Raw genomic sequence first — 20,172 nt, 5'->3', positions numbered from 1 at the left:
CCTCTCTTAACATCCCACTCCCCTCAAAACCAGATGCAGACTCTCCTAAATCACTGACACCATTTACTCCCACCTGTTTATTGCTCATTTGGTCCCCTAAACCCTCTCAACTGCTGTCTCTCCAGAGAAACCAGCATGGCTATAATATCCAGTGCGCTAAGGGAGCATGATAAACCAGAGGTGAATCCATGGAGTTTTCAGCCTCCTAAACACAGGAAGTGTGCTACTGGTTAATTTCCCCTACTCATCAGATCACCAGGCAGGAACTAAAGGCTGTGACTTCCTAGAAAGGATGAACTTTGTCAAAGCAGCTCATGTAGCAACAGCTCAGCTGCCTCCTACTATCCGCATCCTACTATCCAGGCCTCTGAAGGTCCATGTTGTCACAGGTCAGATGGTTGCGTAATGGTCCGGGTGCAGCTCTCCAGGTCACTGGCCCTCTGCTGCCTGGCCAGCGCCACCCTCAAAGTGTTGGTCCCCAGGTGTAAGCCCTGCAAGCAGGAGATGGCCTGCTGGGCCGAGGCTGGGTCCTGGTAATGGAGGAAGGCCCTGTGTTGTGGCCCCTGCCAGGTGAGCCGCAGTGGGGCTGCACCCCGTTCTCTGAGGGCTCTCTTCAGCTCACTCACTCGGGTATCCTGGGGGAGGTTCCCGATGTAAACAGTGTTAGAAGGCACATCCTCCCCCTGCACGGAACCTGACTCCGGCTGGGGTGGGTCCCAGGGTCTTCTTACAGTGCTTGGTGGAGCTGTGTGCTGGCCACAGGTTTCTAGGTGCTGGTGCTCATCCTGAAGGGTAACATCTTTCCCAGCCTGCTTCTCTCGGGAGCGAAGGCTTCTGAGTATTGGGATTCTCGCCATCATCTCACAGCTGATCTGAAAAAGTAAAGCAGTTCCAGCTATTCTCAGGGTGTCCAAAAAGAACCAGGACTTGGTCATGAGGGAGGAGAAATGAAAATCCCACAGGCGCCTCTGCCACGCATGCTCTGGACAGACATCTCTGTCTGTGCATGGTAAGCCATGCGCACCAGTGGACTAGATGCGAATGAGCCCACCTGGCCCTCTGTGATGTGGGTCCCCCATTGTCTAAATTAGTAGCTTTGATTCCCTGGCTTAAGGCATGCCATGGCAGCTGGCAAGAACGGGAGGCTTTCTCTGTTCTAGAAGCCCAGAAAGCAGAGAACTGAAGGCCTCCTACACAGAGGGAAGTAGCTAAGGTAATTAGTGTGAGGGTTACAGAGTCACAAATGGCACCTCCCCTGCCGGCTCCCCAGGATAATGGTTTTTGTGGCCTGCATACCTGTCCCCTCCCCCTGATCTCAGCTGTTGGGCAGAATGAGGTCTTTAATAGGCCACAGGGATCTCTCCCTCCTCTTCTCTAAGCCTCCACTGAAAGAGCATTTCCAGAGAAATGTGTCACTGAAAATGTGGAAACAAGGCAAATCTGAAATAAAACACCACCTTTCAAAACAGCTCTAGCAACGAGTCTAAAATAACAAATAACACACACACACACGCAAACATTAAGTCTCGATGGATAGGACTTCTATACATAGGGCATCTTTGGCTTTTTGACCTAATCAGTCAACAGATATTTCCTATAACCTGCAACAAAGGAAGCAGTAGGTGTCCCAGTAAGTGAGGCTCAACCGTGGAGCCCACCTGAACAGACTGGAACTGCCTCTATTTGGCTGCAGTGTGGAGACCGCTGGCCCCGTCGGGTGGGGCAGTGACACTGGGGCTACTGGTCCGATCAGGCTGAGCCTGGGGCAGAACTAGTCCCATATTCTCAGAGGAATCATGAGGCAGAAAAGGGCAGAAAAACACTCTTGAGTCCTTTTGATGACCCTCATTCTTTAATGGTGCTTCTGCCTTTCTTTTGGGTGTGAAGCATATAAGTGATTAGTCAAAGAGGCCAGCAATGGTCCAGGCTCGGCTTCCCCCAAATGTGGGCATGTCAGAGACAGATCAGCCCACAAGGAGATAAGTGCAATTTTTCTACCAAAAAAAAAAGTTTTTCTTTTCAATTTTATTTATTGATTTTAGTGTAGAGAGAGAGGGGGTGGGGAGAGGAACACTGATTTGTTGTTCCATTTATTTAAGCATTCATTGGTTAACTTTTGTGTGTCCTGACTGGGAATCGAACCTGCAACCTTGGCGTATTGGGATGGCACTCTAACCGACTGAGCTACCAGGCCAGGGCAAAAATAAACAGTTTGACTAGTATCAATGTTCTAGTTATATTCAGAATCATATGTACCTTAGAGCGATGGTTCTTATCCTTGGCAGGGTGTCAGGGACCTTTGAGAGAAGTTGGGGTTCCCTCCCTGGGACTCTTCCACAATTCTGTGTGCAATTCCCAATGTCTGTCCATGGACTTCCAAACCACAAGAAGTGCACAGGCCCAAGGTTAAAAAATCAGTGAATTAGAGTAAGATTTACAGAGGCACAAATGCCTCAGGAGAGTCAAGTGCCTTCTTGCAGAGTTAATTTAGCACCTAGTTCTAAGTGCACAATACTCTCCACCTCGGCAAAGCCTTTCTGAGGGTCAGAGCCCTCTCCGACCAGACACTGCCCTTGCTCCCTGGCGTGGCCATGTCAAAAGCCCCTGCAGGGGGCACTCATCCTCTCTGGCCTCTAGAATGGCACACAGACTCTCAGGTGCCATGGAAGGATGGCGCACAGACAGCCTTGTTCCTTCTAATGTTGCCCACTGTTCAGATACAAAGAAAACAAAATCATGTCTATGCTATGGGATATCCACAAGATGGGACTACTCTTTTCTAATTGAAAGGAACTATTCACACTGTCCCTCTGTAATTCTTTTGAACTGATTCATCGCAAAGTGATTAAACTCACAGACCAGTGCTCTAGAAAAAAATCCCAAAGTTTATCTAGGTCCAACCAACCTGACTCCTTCCCAAGTCCCTGCTCTATCTTCCTAAATCGTTTAGGTTCTTGTGTTCTTTCAGAATATTTAAAACCAATTTACACTGGCCATAATTAGGTTCTTAAGTTACTAGCTCTGGTATTTAGAAAGGATGAGCAAATTAAAGACTGCATTTGCAATCAGAGAAAAAGCTGGACTATACCTACATGGAGGAACTAAATGTTATTCCACTCCAAGCAGCAGCGGAAGGAGCCAGCAGGCCTCACCTGGTGAGTCCCACTCCAGCGCTGTCTCGGCTGGGTGACCACCCTCAAATGCTGTAACTCCCGTGTGTTTTTCCCTGGTGGAACCAGAGGGCCCCCTCAGGAACTAAGTTCTCTCAGGAAACCTGACCCACAGGGCAAAGCTCTACACTTAGGCAGCAGAAATTCACTCTGAAACATGCCACATGAGGCAAAAATCCATCCTTCTGCACACATCATGGGCCTGGCACACGCACCTACTATAACCAGCTGAAGAATAATTTAATGTTTTAACCACACACTATACACTGGCTGGAAGCCTATAGCTCCACCACACTGGCACATGCTCTGGTCCACTGTGGCCCCGCAGCTGACAGAAAGGCCTCTGTGTGCCAACCAAAGGCTGGACGTCACACTCGGGACAGGTCCATGACAGTGCTACTGTTTTTCCTGGCTGGCAATTAGGAACATTTGTTACATTTTGTCAACTTGCCATGTGCAATGAAAGATGTTGCTTGTTAATCAAACATAAAAAAATATTTCCACCCTTCTGTAACTAAAAAAATAGTATAAAGCAAATTTGATTTTCTTTTATATGCTATAATCACGCTTCACTGAAGCATACAGATATCAGTCACTTATAAGTATATACTCTCTTTAATGATTACATTAAAAACCTGTCCCCTATAAATATATGGTAAGTCCAATAAAAATCAGAAATTGGACTCTCAAGGCATTGGCTGCCAACCCAAAAAGAAGAGAGTTTGGTTCTAATCTTACCTCAACCACACACTGGCTTTATGATTTTGGATAAGTTACTTTCTTTCTGGCTCTTGCTTTACTTGCCCAGAGATAAGGAGACTAGGATGGGCGTTCTTTAAAATCTCTCTCATTCTAAAAGGCTAGGGCAGGTCTGAGCAGCTGCTGGCAAAGATAAACAGAAACACCAGAAGTGTTTCTAATGTGAAATACAACTCACCAAAATGATTAGTTCTCTGGCATGAGACTAAAGCATATTCACTGATGAAAAGGCTTTGAGGTTCCTCCAAATGCCCAAGGTGAAAAAATTCTAGAGTAAGCATGCTCAAAGGAGTATAAAGCCAGAAAACATGTCTTCTTCCACAGATGCCACCCAGGCTTTGAAGTGCCCATTTAGCTTTCCAAGTACAGTATCTCAAGTATTATGCTATAAACCAGTTGGCAAATAAACTCAAGTCATTAGCCCTCCTAGTGGATCAGGTCATTTCTGAGGTTTATAGCCAGATGTCTTGTAGAGGGAGACCTTGAACCTGGCTGCTTATCAGAATCCCACAGGTTTGCAAAGTAGATTCTTAGGCCCATGCCTAGAGACAGTGATCAGGAGCTGAATTAGTCAAAAGCTCACAGTAACTCTAACGTACAGCCACCCCAGGCCTGGGGCAGCTGCCATGCCAGATAGAGAACACAGTGAAAGAGGAGATGCCTCTAAGATATGGCCCAGCGCTGGCCACAGGATGCTGCGGCTGCCCTCGATGCCACATGGTGACCCACCTTAGACCACGTGATTCCAGTTGGCTTTGGGCGCTCGCACCCCGTGGCGATGACTCTCGTTGGAGTGAGAATATAGTCCACTGTGAGGTCGTGATCCTCCAGGAGCGCTTCAGGTATGTCAATGACCTGGTCAAACAGAAGTGGGTAAAGGAGCTGATAGGGAATATAGTTGCAGTTGTGAGCACTGTACTGCACAGTGGAGGGACGAAACTCCCCCAGACACACTGGGATGAAGCCCAGCTGCCGCATCACTGAACAGGTCCAGCCCCAGCTGATCAACACCACTCGTGACACAGCAGTTAGTCTGTCTCGGACTATCTCTCTTTCTCCCACCCTTCCCTCTCTCACTCTTTCCCTCCCCCTCACTCTCTCAGAGGAGCACGGCAGTGGCTCTGCTTGGCCATAGGAAGCACCTGGCAGTCGTGGACGATGGTGACCACTGGCGTCCCCTGGCTGACTGCTCCCATTGACACCATCATGGCATATTCAAGATCAGCATAACCTTCTCCCTTCCCAATTCTCCAGCCTAGGAGACAATGCAGAGAATCAATATCTCTTTAGGGTCTGGGAAATCATTCAGGAGCAAATTTCATTATGTCACAGTGAAAGGAGAAACTTGGACCCAATATCCCTGGCCCTTCCATGGAAACTAACATAGTAACCCCATAGGCAGCCCACTGAAAATGGACTTACAGGACTCAAGGAGGAATAACACTGGATATTACAGTGGTTAACACACAACGAACTGAGAATTGAACCTTTCAGACATGCCACAAAAGGAACCTGAGCTTGCATTTATGTGAGATTTATGTTAGCAAGACTACATTTAAAAATAACAAAAGAGTTGTTTTTTAAAGACTAAGAACAACTTCCTACTAAAGGCAAAATCTTTTCTATCTCTTTCCCCTGCAGGGAAAACAGAAACTCTTAAATCAGGGATATGTGATTTAGGACAGCATAGCCTTATCTTGTAAAATGCACTGAAGAGCTGCCCAGCTTAACCCTACAGCTCCTGAGGGAGGGTGGTTTAAGCAGCACTAGTGCTGTTTTTGCAGATTCACAAATGGCAGCACCACAAAGAGATCAGTATCTGAAGCCAAGCAGGAGGAAAGAAGGCAGCAAGACAGTAAACATTAAAATGCCTCTGGCTCCCAAAACGAGCCGATAATGTTGCTCTGGGTAGCAGCCCATGACAGTGCAGAAGTTCTGACTCCTATTTAACATCAGCATCACCACAGAGAGAGTAAGCATAGCTGTTCGTGTGTCTTTCTCAGATTCAGATCTAATCATGTTTCTTTTACAATTAAAAGCCTTCAACCCTGCATGCAAAGAAATAAGAGAAAGACAGTTCAGCAGAAAAACAGCAAAGGATGTGAACAGTCCACAGAAAGATGGGCAGATAAACAGCACTCATGAGAAATTTTCAACTTCACTCGTAACAAATGCAAATCAAGAGGCACATGAAATATCATCGGCTAGGTAAAAAATGAAAGTTGGATGATTCTAGTTATTGACACAGGAGTGGGGAGAGAGGCAAGGCATATGGTGCTGGGGATGTGAGGTGGGCAACCTTTCTGGTGGGTAATCTGGAAACATCCATCAGGATTTAAAATCCTCCCTCAGGTTTGGTAATTCCTCTCCCATGGATAGGAATCACCAAAGGATGACATAGGCCATGTGACAAGACAACATCTCATGCTAGTGCTACCCATATGGCATATACTCTCCCTCTCCTGTCCCACCTGCCTTATAAACAAATGGCATGTAGGAGCTAGCCCTGATGTCATTTCTGAGATGATGCCCTGCTCGAGGCTCACAGGTCCCTCCTCTGACCCCATTCACGTCTGTCCTAATTTCCACTTCTGACACTGAGCACATGGTACTGCAGTTCAGCTATTCAGGCCCAGGGCAGAGATCACCCTGTGGGCCTGGATCCTGACCCATGGTAGGCATGCAGGAAAGGTGTGCTCATATGCACCCACCCTGATGACACAGCTAAAGTATCTGTAGCTGTGCACAGGGAAAGCAAAGAATAAAGAACTACAACATCTCACATACTAGCTCAGAGAACTGGGAAAAGACAGGAAATTTAAGGTGAAGATATTAAAGAGGAGCATTTAAAAACACCAAGCTCAATGATTGACTTAGAGCATCTCTCCCCAACTATTTACTGGGAACCTCTCCTGAACAAAGAACTTGACTTAGGCCAGTTAATTTTCAAAGAGAGAGCTTTGGGGATGAGCATCTTATAACAGTATCTCTCTTTGTCTTTTAGAAGGCTGGGAATAGCATAAATAAAGAATACATTAGAAGGATAAATAGCAGATTAGTGGAAGCTGAGGAATAATTCAGCAAATTAGAAGACAGTAGAAAAAAGCACTCAATCAGAAATCCAAAAAGGAAAAACAATTAAAAAAACAGTAGGACAGTTTAAGGGAGCTGTGGGACATGAAACATAACATTAGCATCGTAAAAGTGAAGAAAGTGACCAAGGGATAGAGAACCTGTTTGAAGAAATAATGGCAGGAAACTTCCCTAACCTGGTGAAGGAAAAAAAATCACACAAGTTCAAGAGCCAAAGAGAGTCCCAAGCAAGAAGAAACCAAAGAGGCCCACGTCCAGACACATCATAACTAAAATGCCAAAAATTCAAGACAAAGAGAGAATCTTAAAGGCAGCAAGAGAAAAGCAATTTGTTACCTACAAAGGAGCTCCCATAAGACTGTCAGTTGATTTCTCATCAGAAACTCTACAGGCCAGAAGGGAATGGCATGAAGTATTCAAGGTAATGAAAGGCAAGGATCTGAAACCAAGACTACTATATCCAGCAAGGCTATCATTCAAAATAAAGAGTTTCCCAGACAAAAAAAGACTAAAGGAGTTTATCACCACCAAACCAGCATTGCAAGAAATGTTAAAGGGACTGCTGTAATAAGAAGCAGAATGCTTGACAAAGCTCCCCTGTAAAGCTGTCTGGATCAGGGCTTTTGTTTGCTGGGAGGTGTTTTTTTTATTACTGCTTCGATTTCATCAGTCGTAATTGGTCTATTCAGGTTTTCTGATTCTTCCTGATTCCGTTTTACATGATCTCACTCATATGTAGAATCTAATGAATAAATTAAACTGATGAACAAAATAGGTCCAGAGACACAGAAGCATGGAACAGACTGAGGAATCTCAGAGGAAAGTGGGGGTGGGGGAGTGAGTGGGAAGAGATTAATCAAAGGACTTATATGCATATGTGCATAACCCATGGACACAGACAATAATAGTGTGGTGAAGGTCTGGGGCAGGGCGGGAGGTGGATGTGGGGTGGAGGGGATCAATGGGGAAGAAAAATGGGACATCTGTAATACTTTAAACAATAAAGATAAATTTTTTAAAAAATAAACAAATAGAAGGCTGCAAGGACAGAGAACACTTTCCTAGTGGGGGCCCCAAATCACACTATGTAAGTGCAGGTCTGATATGGGCTAATCCCACCTGGAACCACTGATCCCACCAAAGAATAAGCAGATTGTTTTCAAACAGCATCAGGCTGGGCCTGGGGTAGAGCAATGCAGAGAGGGAAGAGGTACCTCGGGAACCACAGGGGCCCAAGTCTGAGGGTGATCTGGCAGAGCATAGACCCCAAGCTGCTCACCTGCCTGCACGGCAAAGCACAGGCTTCGCAGGCAGGTGCAGGGCACCCCGTCTTGTCCAGGAGGTTGCTGCTTCATAACAAAAACAATGTTTAGTACTTAATGTTTTTCCATTTACTGGAGGCTCTCCAAAACCAACTATTTACTGACACACTGCAAATAAATTCAGCTCCAGTTCCAGCTAACTTAAGAACAGAGGGAAAATCTTTCACCACTCAAGGAGAGATGATCTCAACTTTATTTTTCCTGTTAAGAGGGGAAATACTGTAAAAGTGGTGAGTGGGGCCAGGAGTGGGAGGGACAGAGTTAACTCTTCAAAATGAATGGTAGATGTACTGGTTTGGGAAGCCAGGCATGTGTCCAGAAAGCTGACGTTACTTACCATCAGCATCTAAAAGATGAACAGGGAGCTGTTGGAACAGCAAGCTGCAGGGTAAGTGGTTGCATCATGAGTGTCTGTTTTTAATCTTACCTTTTTCAGAAACGGCAACGGAGCCCACCATGACTAAGTCCACCAGGACCCTGGAGTCCAAGCCCACGGGAACGCTGTAGTTCCTCACGCCCTGCAGACAGACAGGGAGCTGAAAGCTTCACTGGCAGCGAGTACTTGCCCCACCTCCTAACTCATAGGCGAGCTGGAGTCTGAATCAGCATCCTGCAAGAGGCAGACAGACACGCAGGCCTACAACAAACACTCAGCATCTCAGGAAAACTATTTTAGGATAATTTCCCACAGTTTCTTCCCTAGGAAAGAAGCCAGGAGGAACTGACAGCACACATGGATAGAATATTAATTTCATAATATTTAGCAAATCAGTTTTTGCTATGACATAGAGGAGAAGTGATTAAAACCCAGGCTCAGGAGGCCCGCGGAACTGGGCCCAGATCCCTCTTTGCCCTGTGACCTCGAGGGAGGAGGCTCTCTGATCTTCAGTTTCTTCACCTTTAAGACAGGGAACCCACCCCAGGACTTGTCAGACTGGTGTTACAGTGCAAAGACACCCGGAGGTAAAGCATTTGACATGTACACACGTGTGTGCCACATTAATTCAATATGAAATGTGGAGGCTGTTACCTTCACATACAGCGTTCTCACTTCTGAAATATTACTGGTTCAGCCAAAATGCACAGAAAGTACAGCCATGTGTACTAACTAACGGGGCCTGTGTTAAACGAATAGGAAAGCTGATACAGTCAGGATTCTGATAACAAGGGCTACAGGTAAATATAGGAAACCAAACTGGGACCATGTACGGAGCAGTGCTGGCAGAAGCAGTGCTGGCAGAAGTGAATCACTGGGTAGGGTAGTAGGCCCTGGCCCTGTCTACAAGTATGACGAGCCACTTACAGGATCGATACATGTGATTAGTTTGGGGGACTTCCGACAGTCAAACCAGTCAATAGCCCATGGTGGTCCCACTGCAGGAAAGCCTGTCTTTTCTTAACCTCACAGTGGCCATCCACACCCCTTGTCCCCAACTCTGTTTCTATGGGCTCAGTGTCTGGCAGCCTTGGTGAGCAGACAGCTGTGTGGGATTTTCTGTGGTGTAACTCTGTCTGTCTGTCACAATTCCTCTTCCCTCGTTCAGTCAGCCTCACCTCCTAAGTTTAGCCAGGCAGAGCATGAGCAACCAGAAATCTCCTGATTCTCCAAAGCCATGTTCAAATCATGTGATTAACATACTTTTCTGTCTGCCCACAGTGTGGTTACCCGAACACTCCTATGTCAGAGTAAATACAGTGACAATGGTGACAGACACGGGTGGTTGGGCGTGGCAGTGGCAGGGGGCTGAGGTGGTGAAGGACAAATTCAGAGCCTTATTTCCAAGAAATGAGACACTATTAGAGTCTCCCAGAGAATTTAGGCACTGTGGCAGCATTTCTGCCACTAAGCTTTGGCAACTGAAATAATGATCACACTAAAATCTGCATCTGCACGTGGACATGGCCTTAAGTGTTTCTCTCCCTTTACCATTTTCCCTATGCCATAAAGTAAATGACAATCTCTTTGAGGTTCATGACTCTGGATCTCTAATTTAGAACTGGTGAGGGAATTTCCAATTGAACATACATATATATTTTTTTAATCTTCACCCGAAGATATGTTTATTGATTTAGAGAGAGGGGGAGAGGGAGAGATAAAGAGAAGGAGAGGGAGAGAGGGCAATATCAATGTGAGAGAGAAGTATGGACTGGTTGCCACCCATAAGCACCCTGACTGGGGATCGAACCCAAAACCTTTTGGAGTACGGGACAATGCTCCAGCCAACTGAGCCAGCCTGCCAGGGCTTCAACTGAACATATTTTGGAAATTCTACCATGTGTCCCCAATTGCTCTGGTGGCATTTGATAAAACTCTACAGGATGCTGAACATCACAGATTAACATGAGAGGGTGCCAGAGTACCAGGTACTGTAACTTGTTTTTTTCTTTTTTTAAACAGAATTTATAATTTGCCAGGTTGGTGCAAAATAGAAACCAAGTTACAAAAATGGAATCCATGTATTCATAGTTTTTCTACTTGGCTCCCTTAATGACAGGATTGCTGAATACTTAAACATCTCTGTTCATCTGACTTTGTTAAAAATACTTTGTGGTGTATTTTATGCTATTCTAACTCATCAAGTTGCAGCTGAGAACAGTTCTTTCCTTGGTGAGTGACTTGCTTCCCCCACTTACCTGAGAGGTGGCGCATTTTCTCAGGATGTCTTTAGTTGCCCCCGGGGGTGGTGTGATCCTATTAAATAACCCTGTTCTCAATCGTGGTGTTGGAACCAACAATGTTTTCTTGCTCTTTTAAAAGAAAGACAATCAATAAATTACAAAACGAAATAGGAACTTTCTTGTCTACGTTTTTAACATTTCAGGAGTGGAAACAAGTTACTATTATCTGCAATTTTTTGGTGTATGCCAAGGAAATTACTTGTTTGCAAACAAGTAAATAATGCATAGGGGTTAATTTTACTTAGAGTCACTACTTCACCCCGCCTAAGGATAAAAAGCAGGGCATTCATTAAATGGCTAATTCTACTTTATTGCTAATGAAAATTGTTACAGGTAAAAAGTGACAAGACAAATCCAAACACAGGCCTGTTCTTACAAAACATCCTACCACAGCTTTCCTGTGTCCCCTGTTCTCAGCATAAGTACTATACAGTTACTGTTTTAATTTGAAACTGTTCGCTAGAGCTACATTAATGATGTTATTCCATCAAGCATTTATATCTATCTAGTCTGCTGTTCAATAAATCACAGTCTAAGAGGTCAGCACTTGATATAATCAATATTTTACATTGGTGTGTGCCAACGGCTCTTTACTTTCATTTAGTTCTCAGATTGTGAGTATCAGAGGACACAGGGCTTCTCAAAGTGGGGACTGGGCAGCAGCTGCAGAAACCCCTGGGGACTTGTTAGAAATGATCAGAAACTCTGGGGGCGGGAACAGCGATGTGCTTAACAAGCCCACCTGGTCAGTCGGGAGAACCCCCTGCCCAAGGACATTTCTGTAGATCACGAAGGGGTGGGTCATAAGGCAATCATAAAATTTATAAAATCTTTTGTGTAAAAAATTGTATATTTTAGTTTTTGTGCAGGAGATAACAGCCTGAGACCAATAAAAGACCTGTAAAATCAGTTTGGCTTACTTAAGTGAAGGTTTTTCAACCACAAGAGAAAACCATTTCAACACAAGTAATGACCACATACTGTTTTCCTTTTGAGTGTGAAATAGTGTTGAGTCCATCTCACCCACAGTCTCCAGAGGACTCTGGTATACTGCAGACTGATTCCAGTTACTCCTTTTTCTGGAAGCTACTCACCTACAGTTCAGTGGATCTCAACCCTAGTTGTACGTTAGTATTACCTGCGGAACTTTAAGATTTCCAGAGGTCCAGACCCACTCAGAGCCTCTGGACTCAGAACCTGACATCGGCAACAGATCATCTCCTAAGTTCCCTGGAGGGTACAACGTGCAGTGAGGGTGGAGAAATGAAGCCAAGGCCAATGCTCCTCAAACACCATCAGGTGTTTATTAAAAACAGAATCCAGAAACCAATTCGAGGCCTGGGGTTGAGCCTGGGGAGCTGTGCGTCCCCAGGTGCAGTCTATGGCTGTGTACAGCACCGTCCTTGCCTGTACTCAGGTGGGACTGGGGAACCTGCAGTTTTACCTGCTTCCTAAGTGATTCTTAACCCACTAAAGTTTCCCAAAACCACTGATGAGCCTGTGGCTGTAGAGTATAGGGGCCACAGGTGTCACTGTATGTTTTTTACCACTACGGTCCTGTGCCCAGAGGAGCTGGAAATGCAGCTTTGCTATTTATTTCCCCTAAATAAATGACAGTGAAGACTCGGCTGTTCCACCCTGTCACCTGGTTGCACTCCTCTCACACACACACAAAGAGCTGGCTCTGGTTACTGGGTGAGTTGGAATCCTGGTGAGTCATATATCTATTTCTGATATGTGACTTAACCAAGACCATGTGTGGTTTCTTCAGTGCCATGCGGGAATAGAGATCGCTCCTATAGGGTTGTCAGGAGGATTAAACGAATATAGGGAAATGTGTACACAGAAGTGGGCCTCACACATACGCGCCCACTGTGGGTCCTTCACTGCTGCTGCTGCCACCTCTAGTTCATCAGGATGGCTTACTGATGGGAAATAAGGCTGGGAGGAAAGAATGCTTCCCAAGAGCCTGAACCAGAGACCCCTCTCGGGGCTGAACTGCAAAGAGAAGACAGAATGATTTCCTACACCAGACAGTTGAAAGAACCAGAGCAGGACCCCTACAGCCTCCTCATTCCCTGTAAAATTACTTCCTGGTATTCATTTCACCACCAGATGAAAGGTGCCCTGCACAACCACGGCTTCTCAGGAGCGGAGGGAGGGCTGAGTCACCACACGAGGCCTGCGACATAAGGCACAATTCCAGAGACTCTGCACCGCAGCACTTAGCACCGTGTTCCCACTATCAGCAGCAATTTGTTTCAGCAAAACACTACCACCCCATTCATAAAATCAGTGGTTATTTGAATGTTATTTTATAGTTTTGTTTGCACCTAATTTATAGGCTTATTTTCATTTTATCGTTGCATAAGAGCTATGAGCATTACAATTTATACCAAATTTTAGGTTTATGCTTATTGAATTATAATAAATTTAAAGCAACCCTGGAGAAATTTTTTTTCTTGAAAGGGGGCCTATATAGCTAACAAGCACTGTTCTAATTTACATATTTTGGGGACTCATTTATCAGATTCCTTACTCATGGGTTACCATGGTTCAAAGAACTGTAATATTACAAATGTAGAAGGAAATAAACATATTGTCATCTTTCCCTTCTGATGAAGCACATCAGGAATAAGAATGCCTCAGTGTCATCATTTCGCTCGTCCTTTATCTTTAAATTCATAAACGTTCCGGACTCTGACCGAATGGCTGCTGAGCCAGTGAAAGACTTCTGGACCGTTCCTGGAAAAATAACCCCAGGGCATGTTCTGCATGGGAGGGAGTCAGAAGAACCTGCCTGCTAAATACTGGACTGCACGCATTTACCAGCCACCTGGAGATCGCCTCCCAGTCAGTGGCCATGGCTCTGGTGCAGAGAAATGGGATTACCTGCAGTGCCAGCAGCCGAACGCCTTCCAGCGGTTTATCAGGGTCCACTTTAACTTCCTGCGCTCTGGCAAAAACTTCAAGGTTGCTGATGTTTTGGCAAGCCAGATAAGAGCCCTGGTTAGGTGAATAGACAAAACTGCACTTACGTCCAGGACGAAGAAGCGAGCACTTTTCTGGGGAACATCAGGGTTGACTTTAATGGTCCTGGCCATTTTGAACGCCTGCAAGCGTGGGAAATGCTCGGCGGCACGAGAAGCACCCTATTTTTAAAGGCAATTGCAAGTTACTGAGAGGACAACTGCAGCCTGAGCATCTGCTCCAGCATTCCACCCAGACGGGCGGAAGCACTAATTGTGAAACTAGATTAAGAGTCACCCAAAGAAACATCGAAGAAAGCAGTCAGGGCAGAAAGGGGCTGAGAAAGCTGGCCTAGCCCCAATTTATTACTGAAATGAAACATACACTCCCAAAAGTGTACAAATCATGTGTAAGCTTAATGAATTGTCACAAAATGAACACACCTGTGCAACCACCACCTAAATCAAGACAGAGCACAGGGATCAAGGTCAGAGCACTAACCCTAGCCCATCCCTCTCCCAGTTGATTTCCTTTTGAAAGATTATTACTGACCCTGCGCACCTTCCATCTGTTCCCTGTACTTCATGTGTTATTTCTCTCCCTGGAGTAATGAGCACTAAACCAAAACGAAGTAGCAACAAAAACCATCCAAAAGAACAGTTTTTTCAGGACTCAGTTAAGGACCAGAGAAGGGCCAGGGCTTGCTTTTTGGAAGCCAGGCTGGGGAGAGAAAGTCCAGCCCAAACAAGGGGTGATGGCAAACAAATGGACCGTGTCCTTCGGGCCTGACATAGCAGTGTATTTTCAAAATGCTTTTTTTTCTCTTGGAAAACATTTATGCCAAAGATTATGGCTGTGTATGTTGCCTCTTTCAAGCAAACTTTTTTCTATTAATACTATCATAGAGAGATATGGTTGACTGTCTTCTATTCTGAACAGCTGGGAAACTGAGGCCCAGCGTCATCAGGGACTGCTGAAGCCTTCCTCTTTCCAAAGGTGCTAGCAGTGGGTGGGGCTCCCATCTCAGAGCGCATCACCCTTACTGTCCTCAGGGAGCCAATTTTGTGAAAAGGCACCACAGTAACATGCTTTTGGCCAGGATAAACATTTCACTCTGCCCCAAATGGTAAACAGTAGACTGAGTGCTACCAATTGACAAGACAGCCAACCAACCCACCCTGCCCAGAAAAGCAAGAGGCTCTGAGAGTGAAGGTTAAGTAACAAGGGATGTCTTGAAATACACAAACACCCCAGCCTGGTGGCTTGGATTTCACACCACCACTCTCACCGAATTTGAATCCACCGTGAAACAGGATGGTAACTGTATTACTAATGCTACCCATTTAGGATTATCCTGTTTCCCTTTTGAATGCCCCCGGATGCTTCAGTACCTTGAAGTTGGGAATCCTGTGATGAACAGGTCGGGGAAAGTCAGCTAAATTTTGTGATTCCATGTAGTCCCAGATCTGCTCACGAATGTCCTGTTTAGAAACACCTATTGCAACAAGGGTGTCTGATTAAACAGAGGAAAGGAATTACACAGTGCATGCATCCCAGGTCCTATCACATGCCTGCTCCAGCTGCAACCTCCACTCTCTACAGGCCAGACCAGGACCTACGGCTTCTGATCTCTACATCATAAAATCAGGGTTAGTGGTGAGTTCTACACTCAGGACAAATCGCTAAAGTCCAAAAATAGAGTAAACTCAATATAATCCCAAGGTTTAACCCAATTCTACTAACCTGTAGCAGTAGAACAAAATGCAACCCAAACCATGTAACCCAGCGTTTCCAGGGATGCAAGTTCTGCTTAGTCAAGCACTGCCATTTAACACTGTCTGTTTAGTCTGGAAATAGCCATGATTAGGTTACTCTTGCTATAAATCTAGGAAGCTTGCCTTAACCCTAAGTGACTTGTAACTCAGCTATTATTTGGGATTATCAACTATAATCCCTTTGTTAGTGTGGGAATCTTTTCTTTCACATCCAACTTTGGAAATGCAGTTTTAGGCAACAAACATACTTAGATTGGGGCAGTCCTAACAAAATGTGCATTAACTATGTGCTCCTATTGGAGTGAGGAAATATAAAAAGCAGTTTCCAGTTAAGTAGAGAAAATGAAATCAGCACTTTTATAGACACATTTTAAAATGTTCACTGAATTTTTTAGTTTGTTCAAAAAGACAACCTTGTACAGAAGTTTGTTTCAAATCACTGATACCTACTACTTGGTTTGTTTTCATAACAATTTATTATACGGTGAATTATGAAGCAATAAATTTCTTATGTGGTAATTCACTGGTATACTTTTACTACCAACCTAGAAGTAGATTCAGTGCCCAAATGTGACTTCCACCGAAGAGAAGTGCTATCTATCTACCCTATGCCACCCAGAAGTCCCCGCAGGGATATACGAGCATCGTGCTTAGGGGATGTGCATCTCTGACACTGGCAGCAAAAAGCTGACCTCTTCTTTGCAGAGAACGTAGATGTTGCTCACCATAACTAAATACACTCAGACTGTGAACCTGAAGTCCCACACACAGTGTGTGTGACTGGGCACCTCTCATCACTTGGGCAGGAAGGAGAGGCAGGTTTAACCTCTCAGGTCCTCAGTCTCCCTTAAATGAGTGGAGGCTGCTCAAAAGTGACACAAGGGAGCAGCCCCACAGCTAAAGAAAGCTGGGAGTCACCTGGCTGGGCAGTGGGGTGGGGATGGCAGCTGGGCTCTCACCATAAACATTTCTAAATTGAATCATTTGAATAAATTACATTCTAACAGCTTACATTTTTTGGTAAATGAGTTTTAAAAACATTCAAAAAGTTCTAAAATGAAAAGCCTCTCTCCTCACTGTCCGCCAGGTACCAGGTCTTTCCCCAAGGCAATCAGTGTACCCGTTTCTTCTAGTGAATTCTTCCCCAGGTATCTCCGGCTTCACACATGAGATATTTCTGTTCTCACCCTCATTGTCTTTTCCTCACAGTGCACTATCCCTACGGCTACACACACTGCTCTACACTTTGTTGTTTTTACTTAATATCGTGCAGATTAGCCCAGAAGGCATATAAAAAGCACCCTCATATTTTCTGCAGTTGCACAGTACTCCACTATATCAACAGGTGAAAATTCACTCGAGCAGACCCCTACTGACGGGTAATAAGTAGGTGATGTCCAACCTTTTGATAGTGATGTATGCTTTTACATCCCTCCGTCCATTTTGCACCAATCTGCTAACCCTCTAAAGGGCCACAGCTAAAGGTTTCCACTGCTTATGCTCTCAGGCCTGGTGGGAGTGGGCCAGGAGGGAGGTCCACAAGGGAGACTTGTGCGGCCCCATGCCTGTTTGTTCATTTATGGAGCAGCGTGCATACAAGGCACTTTCCAGTCAGACCCCAGAGCTTCCTGGAGCCCACTCTAAACATTGCTGGTGCCTCTAAGCCTAGAAATAAAAAATGCAGACTCAGATATGCTCAGGGAATACACATTTCTAAAGATGCAGGCCAAGATTACACTGCTGTCAGCCTGCACAGGGCCACTTAGGCAGCTTCTAGTACTCAGCTGTTCTTTCCTGCTGAGGGCTCTGTACCTCCTGGTGTCTGCTGGAAAGCCTGCTCAGCTCCCTGTCCCTCCGGAAAATCCTCTCTTAAAGGCCCAGCTTTGGCGCCACCTCCAGGAAGTCTCCCCTCCATTTGGCTCCACCGTTCTGTGGATGTTTTAGGGTGTGGAATGAGCTGGAAAACCCTGCGGGCGACTCCAGCCTCATCACCAGTCACCCCTCGCTTCTAATTAAAAGTGTCTCAACCACTCACTGTTGGTGCCAGGCCACACACACCTGCCCACCTCTCTTTCAGGCCTTAGTACTTCCTCTCCTCTCCCCTCCTTCCTCCCAGGTCCACCCCCTCCTCTCCCTTACGGACTAGCTGAGCTGCCACCTCCCCCAGAAAGCACTCTCTGAGTGCTCAATTTTAGACAGGTGTCCTTCCTTTAAGAGCCCAGGGGCTCTGGCAGGGTAGCTCAGTTGCTTAGAGCATCATCCTGATATGACAAAGTTGTGAGTTCGATCCCCTATCAGGGCACATACAAGAATCAACCAATGAGTGAGTAAATAAGTGGAACAACAAATCGATGTTTCTCTTGCTCCCCTCCTCTCTCTAAAATAAATTTAAAATAAAATAAAAAAAACAAAACCATAAACCTCAGAGCACCCTCACTGTTTGCTTGTTTCTGTTTTTTGGGTTTTTTTCTCCAAACAGAAGCAATTACATTGACACAACTATCATAAGGCTATTCCATTATCACTTTCACTAATAACCCAGAGGTCCTACAATATCCCCAACACCGTGTGGGACAAAAAATGCAAAAATTGGGGCCCCTGCTCTGGGGAGTCAATCACAAACACTGGAGTGACTCCCACTTAGAAAGCAATGGGCTAATTGGGAGGGGAGGGAGAGAATAAAAGGGCACATCCTTGCCCTTGGGAAGTTATGAAAACCTGGGAAATGATTAGGATAATAGAAAGCGACATATATTAATGTGTGAAATGCCTGAACCCTGTCCTGTAGCTGCGGGTCAGGTCACCTTGGGTTTCACTATCCCTTCTACCTGTAGCTCTGAGCTCAGTCCTGGCACTCGGCAGCATCCCCCCAGGTCTTTCTCATCTACTCTATTATCAGCAACCGTTCCCCGTGCAGTTTTCACGCTGCACGTGCACTAAGGGCAGGAGTGACACGCCCTGGCGCACGCACCACGCGAGTTACATCTAGTGTGATCCTTGCCAGGCAATCCTGCAACCAATCTCCAAAGCCCAGGGGCTCTGCACCGAGCCTCCCCAGTGCCTGGTACGCCCGAGGCCTCACAAAGCATTTGCTAAGAGGACAGTGATTAAGTGCCCCAGCGTTTCGGTTAAATCGGGGCCCAGTCCTGCCGCTACCGGCAGCTGAGCGCCTCAGTTTCCCGAGCTGTAAAGTGGAAATGCTATGGGAGGGCAGCTCTCACCGGAGCAGCGGTGACGGCGGGACCGGAGCCCAGCGGGTGGCCCTCCTTTCTCTGACCCATCCTCTTGGTACCGTGCCGCGGGTTCGACCCGGCCCCCGCCACACCCCCCGCATCCCCCCGCCAGTCTTTCGGGTGGCCCCCGCCGCGCCCCGCGCCCTTCTCCCCGGTGGTCCCCCCGCCCTAGCCCTTGTGGCCCCTGCGCCCCCGCCCCCAGTGGTTCCTCCGCAGCCCCCGCCGCTCTCTCCCGCGGACCCTCACCCGCCCGGGGCTCCATGGCGACGCGATCAGTGCGCGACGCCTCCCGGACCGTGTCGCATAAAGTTGCGTCACGCGCGCGCGCCTTCCCCGCGCCTGCGCGCTGGCGGAGAAGGCGGGACGGCGGCGGCGGCGCGGAGCCCTGGCGGGGTGGGGGCGCCGCAGGGAGGTCCGCGGGAGGACTCGCGCGCCCGCCGGCCGGCGGCGATTTTCCGGGAGCACCGCCGCGCCGAGCGCCTGCTCCGACCTGCGGTTGCTGGGCGCCGGGGCTACGGAAGTGGACGAGCTCCTGCCAGTTCCCACACACCCCGCCGCCTCTGTTAGTCAGTCCCGAGGCCGCCTCCTCCGGGAAGCCACCTTGATTGCTCCCCCCCCCCCCCCAATGAGATTCCTCCCCTCTGAGGCCTCCAGACCGGGCTCAGGAGGGGTTACCTGTTTAAAATGTCAGGTTGCTGGACGAATTCACTGGGTCTGGGGTCAGGTCCACCCCAGCCCCTGGGTGAGTCATAAGGAGGCTCCGAGGCCGCACTTTGGGCCCGCACCCCTTAGGTTTTACCGTGGCCTCTGCATCTCCTGGGGACAGGAAACGCGACAGCCTGCGTTTGCTCCTCCAGGTCAGTCACTGGTTTGTTCTCTTCATTCATTCAACAGACAGGATGAGTCAACCTAAGGGCTATTGGAAAGATGAGGCTGAAAGGACAACCAAGTCCATGGCCTCCCTGCCTCCAGTCTAAGTGGAGAAATGAGGAGGGTCAGTGTGGCCCTGCATTCGAGCATTAGGAAGATAAGCCCTTCCCCCAAAACAAGGGGGGAAACCAAGCCACTAGTAACCACTCTCTGTGAGGGATTTCACACCCTTAGCAATATTCGGGGTTTCATAAGTACTCAGGAAGTGGTACCTACTTTTCAAAATTATATATCCAATACT

The 20,172-nt window shown here is 46.8% G+C and overlaps 1 protein-coding gene across 2 annotated transcripts; it reads right to left on the bottom strand.

Moving 5' to 3' along the window:
• Positions 1-62: 62 nt before the first annotated feature.
• Positions 63-19,278, bottom strand: MTHFSD (methenyltetrahydrofolate synthetase domain containing). 2 transcript variants are annotated; one of them, XM_087827535.1, is made up of 8 exons: positions 19,248-19,278; positions 15,385-15,488; positions 13,916-14,029; positions 10,979-11,092; positions 8,772-8,862; positions 5,072-5,184; positions 4,659-4,784; positions 63-872 (listed from the first exon to the last, which is right to left on the bottom strand). In XM_087827535.1, exons 1-8 carry the CDS (start codon positions 19,261-19,263, stop codon positions 384-386), a joined length of 1,167 nt encoding a protein of 388 aa, XP_087683661.1. In that variant the 5' UTR covers positions 19,264-19,278; the 3' UTR covers positions 63-383. The 2 variants fall into 2 exon arrangements, with proteins under 2 accessions (XP_087683661.1, XP_016052723.2); XM_016197237.2 differs by lacking the exon at positions 19,248-19,278 and adding an exon at positions 18,990-19,018.
• Positions 19,279-20,172: the final 894 nt, after the last annotated feature.

The sequence above is a fragment of the Miniopterus natalensis genome, chromosome 18, assembly GCF_054644295.1.
Source record: "Miniopterus natalensis isolate mMinNat1 chromosome 18, mMinNat1.hap1, whole genome shotgun sequence".
In the NCBI taxonomy this organism is placed as follows: Eukaryota; Metazoa; Chordata; class Mammalia; order Chiroptera; family Miniopteridae; genus Miniopterus; species Miniopterus natalensis.
The sequence above is the reverse complement of the archived record's forward strand: the minus strand, read 5'-3'. Positions and strand labels throughout refer to the sequence as shown.